The sequence below is a fragment of the Bison bison genome, unplaced genomic scaffold (assembly GCF_000754665.1).
Source record: "Bison bison bison isolate TAMUID 2011002044 unplaced genomic scaffold, Bison_UMD1.0 scf7180017864105, whole genome shotgun sequence".
In the NCBI taxonomy this organism is placed as follows: domain Eukaryota; kingdom Metazoa; phylum Chordata; class Mammalia; order Artiodactyla; family Bovidae; genus Bison; species Bison bison.
Genome location: NW_011494677.1, coordinates 5,137,137 through 5,142,821, shown reverse-complemented (window position 1 = coordinate 5,142,821; position 5,685 = coordinate 5,137,137). Strand labels below are relative to the sequence as shown.

The window sequence follows — 5,685 nt, the reverse complement described above, 5'->3', positions numbered from 1 at the left end:
CCTCCGATCACACACACAGCTTGGTTCATTTTCAGGAAATTAGATCCTACCAGCTAGAGGAAGAGGGGGATGGGAGCCCCTCATACACAGGCTGCCCAAACCCTGCCTTAAAACAAAAGCCTCTTGAAATAATTAATGCGAGATCTGGCAAGAGTCTGCTCTCAAGAATGGATTTCTTCCCCCCGCCACTAACTAGCCAGCCTACCCTACTCAGAGATAAGGCCAGCTGCTTCTTTCTCCCTGCCCCCGGCCCCTGCCCGCCCTTCCCCCCTTTCTCCAGAAACTCTCCAAGCTTTAGAACAAGGCAGTCAAGATCCCAGGGTCACTGGAGGGTATTAGCAGCCAAAGTTTTGAACTGACCCGCTTAGAAGGGCGTCTCTTCAGGTAACCTGGACAAGGAGTCAGCCCCAAGCCCAACCTGTAGTCACGGAAACTGCTAAAAAGCCTAAATGTGAGATGCACTTAGCATCAACCAGGCTGGGGAGGGAGGGGAGATTGGGTCTGGAGGCGCGGACACTACCTAGGCACAGGAGCTGGTACCGTGGTCTGGCCTTGGGGCCAGTGAGCACAGATGCCCAGGCAAGCCCTGCATTCAAGGGTAGCCGGGCGCCAGGAGATCTACACGGCTTTATCAATCCAATAAAGGCACGCTCATTAATCCGGCGTCATCCCCGGGCACAAAGCCCCCGAGCAGCCGGTGCGAAGCCAACAAAGGCGCAGGGGAAGCCGCCCCCGCGCCCCGTCCTGCACGCTGCACTGTATACATATTTAAAATAGCCTGCAAAGTTTCAGACCAGGAACTTGAGCTCCCTCTAGGAGATCCGAGCCCGAGCGCGGATTTAATTCTCCGCCGACGACCACAACAAAGAACAAGAGTTTGAGCGCACAAAGGCGAGGAGGGAGGCGGGTACGAGTGCGAAGCCGCCGCACAGAGGCCGGGAACCCCTCGGCTCCCACGACCCCCGCCCGCCCGAGAGATCCTTCTAGGCCCCGGAGTGAAACCTGGATCCCCACTCCCCTCCCGACGCCCCCCCCCCTTTCAAATTCCGCGCTGTGCAGAGCAGAGTTGAGCGCCAGGACGCCTCCTCGGAGGTCCCATTGCAGTAAAAACTTGGCTCGAGAGGGAGAACGGAGCCCTCCGATCTGAAACCTGGCGCCTCCCTGTCCTCGTCTCCAGCCAGCCCCATGTCCCTTGAGCCCCCGCTCCCCCCACCCCTCCAAAGCCCCGGACTCACCGTTACACCACTGGAATGGGTGCATCAATGAACTCTCGGCTGGCTTCCTCAGGCGAACGAAGGCAGGTGCGGGGCGGGAAGGCGAGGTGGGCGCGCCGGCCGGTGGGGTCGCAGGAGGGGCCGGTGCGCTGCGCGGGCGGCCGCCCTTCCCCTACAAGTGGAACTCCCTCCGGAGCCGGGAGCTTCGGCGCGATAGGTTTTTGGAGCCACAAAGGGGAAAGAAGAGAAGAGAGACAGAAAAGTCTCCCGGCTCTAAGGACTAGCGGAGGAAAGGCAGGAAGGGCCCGGGGGCTGGGGCGTGCTGCGGGGCGCCCGGTGGGCAGAGGAGAGGAAATAGCCCTAGGCAGAGGCGAGCCCTGGACGCCGCCGCACGGAGGTGAGACGCCAAGGACTCCGAAACTGACACGGTGCACGCACACCCCCTCCCTTATACTGCCCCCGTGCCCCTCCCGTCACCGGCCCTCAGCCAATGGGAGCCTTCCTCCGGCCCCTGGCATTACTTGCAGATCCGCCCCATCCGAGTGTGGGGAGCATCTCTGAGGCTTGGGCGCCTCCCCTTCACCTTCAGTCCAGAGACGATCGGGCGGCGCGCTGGCCCGAGCAGCCCCGAGCCAGCCTCCTCCGCTCGGGACCTGGAGGAAAGTGAACAATTAATGCCACCTTGTTTTCGTCCTCCAGATCGGTTACTGTTTAGCATTTCTCTGGCTCTTTGAGAAAGCCAGTTCGAGGGAGTGGTCCCATTTCTGTCCAGAGGGCAAGGACGTGGTCTTAGGTGGTGGGCTCTCACGTTTCTCGCTCTAAAATAGGGAGCATTGCAGCTCGAGATTGTCCTACCAAGTGAAGTGGGAAAGACAAATATCATACCATATCACTTATATGCAGATTGTAAAAAAAAATTGATACAAATGAACTTATTTATAAAACAGACTCACAGAAACAGTTATGGTTACCAAAAGGAAAAGGGAGGGAAGGATAAATTATAATTTTGGGATGAACAGAAACATGCTGCTATACATGAACTAGGTACACAAGAAGGACCTGTATAGCACAAGGAACTATATTCACTGCCTTGTAATAACCTATGATGGAAAAAAATCTGAAAAAGAATATATACACACATATGTATTTGGATCATTTTGCTGTACATCTGAAAGTAACAACATTGTAAATCAATTGCACTCCAATCAAATCATTAAGTAAGTTAGTAATAAAGTTGCTGAATAGAATTCCACTATGTGAATGCATCACAACTTCTGCCTTCATCTGTTGTTGGATGTTTTGAGTTATTTCCAGGTTGGGACTAAAATAAAGGTTTTAAGAACAAAATAAAAAGCGAAAGAGGAACTGAAGCCAAGATTTAAAGCAGGTGAATCTGAAAAGTGCTTTAGTTGTCATCTTATCCTCTCCACCTGCCCCATCAGTTTAAGCTTAAGGTAGACTTGTCAGGGCTCTAGGCTCCTGAATAGCAGAATCAAACCCAGACATCGACATTGGCAATATCATAAGGGCAGCATCTTCAGCATTTAGCACTGCACAGGTGTTGAATAAACAGTAGTTAGAAGAAAGACTGAATCTCTTAATTCCCTGTCCAATGTGATGCTTTCTTTTACTGGACATTCCGTCATTTCTTTCTGTTTCTCTCATTCTTGCCTTCCCGCCTTTCTTTTCCTCCCTCCCTCCCTTTTTCCTTCCTTCCTTTTTTTTCTTTCTTTCCTTCCCCCTCTCTCCCCTCATTTCTCTCTTCCTCTGCCTCCTTTTTCCTTACTTTGTCTGTCTTTCTATCTTTCATTTACTCAGAATATATTCACCATGAGCCTACTCTGGGACAAGCACTGTTTCACTGAAGAGCCACCAATCAATGTTCTCAAGCCTGTTCTCCTGGGATTTACATTGCATAAGAAGATAAACAGTGAGCAAGCAAGGAAACAAAGAAGAAAGACTCAATCTCATCTTTCTATTCAACTTAATGTCCTATTGGAAGGTGAAAAATACTTTCCCTGACTCTTGAGAGTTTGTAACACTTAAGACTGTTTAGATTAGTCCTCTGCCATTTAATAGCATAATGGTTACAGTAGCAAAGGATCAGGCCAAGATCACTTAGCAGTCTGCAAAAATAGGTTAGCACTTACTTATGTAGTTGTCTGAAAACAATCTTTTTTTCTTTCTGAGCTACTCTGGAAGGGCATCATGTACAGATCCAACTGATTTCATCTCCTAATTGGACATCTACAAAAACTTCCTAATTGGTCTCAATCTCCGAACATGAAAGTGCATATTTTCTGTTGTTTCCGACCCTTTGTGGCCCCATGGACTGTAGCCCGACAACTATAGTCCTCTGTCCATGGGATTTCCCAGGCAAGAATACTGCAGTGGGTTGCCATTTCTTTCTCCGGAGATCTTGGCAGAGTGCAGAGGATTTGAAAAGACAAAACAGTTGTGTTGTTACTTACCCAATAGTTCTATTTAATGGTTCAGGGGAAAGGTGTTGATAGGTGAGCTGATGGATTGAGGAATTCTGCTAGGCACCTGTGAAGGGCAAGCCTATGAACGGGAAACTGACTGGAAGTAAGGAATACCTCTTCCCTTCCTTAGGCTAAGGAACCCAGGTAGGAAAACAAGATTCTTGCTAGACCCTCCAGAAAGGAAGACAGCCCATCTGACACCCTGATGTTAGCCCAGGGAGACCTGTGTCAGTCTTCTGACCTACAGAGTTGTAATATAATAAAGTGAAAGTGAAAATTGCTCAATCGTGTCTGACTCTTTGTGACCCCATGGACTATATATAGTCCATGGAATTCTCCAGGCCAGAATACTGAAGTGGGTAGCCTTTCCTTTCTCCAGGGGGATTTTCCCAACCCAGGGATAAAACCCAGGTCTCCTGCACTGCAGGTGGATTCTTTACCAGCTGAGCCATAAGGGAAAGTGGTAATATAATAAATCTGTTTTTTGTTTGTTTTTTTTTTTTTTTAAATCCACCTTCCAATGCAGGGGATGTGGGTTCAATCTCTGGTTGGGGAATTAAGATCCCACACACCACTGGGCAACTAAGCTGGCAAGTCACAAGGAAAGATTCCCACAACTAAGGCCTGGTGTAGCCAAAAATAAATAAATAAATAAATTTTTTATACAGTTGGTACCACAATGAGGTACCATCTCACACTGGTCAAGATGGCTGCCATCAAAAAGTCTACAAACAATAAATGCTGGAGAGGGTGTGGAGAAAAGGGAACCCTCTTACACTGTTGGTGGCAATGCAAACTAGTACAGCCACCATGGAGAAAAGTGTGATTTTCTTAAAAAACTGTAAGTAGAACTGCCATAAGACCCAGCAGTCCCACTGCAGGGCATACACACTGAGGAAACCAGAACTGAAAGAGACATGTGTACCCCAATGTTCATCGCAGCACTGTTTCCAATAGCCAGGACATGGAAGCAACCTAGATGTCCATCGGCAGATGAATGGATAAGGAAGTTGTGGTACATATACACAATGGAATATTACTCAGCTATAAAAAAATGCATTGGAGTCAGTTCTAATGAGGTGAATGAAACTGGAGCCTATTATACAGAGTGAAGTAAGTCATAAAGAGAAACACCAATACAGCATATATATGGAATTTAGAAAGATGGTAATGATGAGCCTATATACAAGACAGCAAAAGAAACACAGATATGAACAGACTTTCGGACTCTGTGGGAGAAGGCGAGGGTGGGATGATTTGAGAGGATAGCGTTGAAACATGTATATTACCATATGTAAAACAGATGACCAGCGCAAGTTCAATGCATGAAGCAGGGCATTTAAAGCCAGTGCCCTGGGACGACCCAGAGGGATGGGGTTGGGAGGGAGGTGCGTGGGGATTCAGGATGGGGGACACATGTACCCCTGTGGCTGATTCATGTCAATGCATGGCAAAGACCACCACAATATTGTAAACTAATTAGCCTCCAATTAAAGTAAATAAATAAATTTTTTAAAAAGTTGATTTCTCACATTGTATCAGTGTAGTTTAGATAACTCACCTTCCCCCCAACCTCTACCAATGATGCCCAGCTTCTTGTGAATCAGGAGAGAAGTCTGGTTACTTAATGATGATGAAATGGAGACAGTAAAGAAGATGATGGCTTATACATCCAAGTCTGAAGAAGTCTGAAGGAGAATTATGTTTCTAAATCTTCCACGGCAAGAAAGAAAGGTAATACTGAAGACTGAACTTCCAGAAAATCTTCTGAGGAGTCAGGGACTCTTCATTTCCAAGGTCCCGCTTCAGCCTCCTCTTACAAACCCTAGAAGCCCGTTCACTTTATGACCTTCTTAGCACTAGAGAAATGCATTTGGAGAGAGTGCTAATTCTCTGGAAGAACATGAGACCAGAAACCTTGATCCCATCATTTCACCTTTTACTAAGACTCTTCCACCCGCCTCCATTTTTTTTTTTTTTTTTTTAAT

The 5,685-nt window shown here is 47.7% G+C and overlaps 1 protein-coding gene across 2 annotated transcripts in view; it reads right to left on the bottom strand.

Moving 5' to 3' along the window:
* The window catches only part of RNF122 (ring finger protein 122), an 18,347-nt gene extending 16,701 nt beyond the window's left edge, over window positions 1-1,646 (bottom strand). For both annotated transcript variants that reach the window (XM_010838793.1, XM_010838794.1), the window contains exon 1: window positions 1,236-1,646. In XM_010838793.1, the coding sequence (XP_010837095.1) occupies window positions 1,236-1,260 (25 nt within the window). In that variant the 5' untranslated portion in view covers window positions 1,261-1,646. The remainder of the gene's footprint in view (window positions 1-1,235) is intronic.
* Window positions 1,647-5,685: the final 4,039 nt, after the last annotated feature.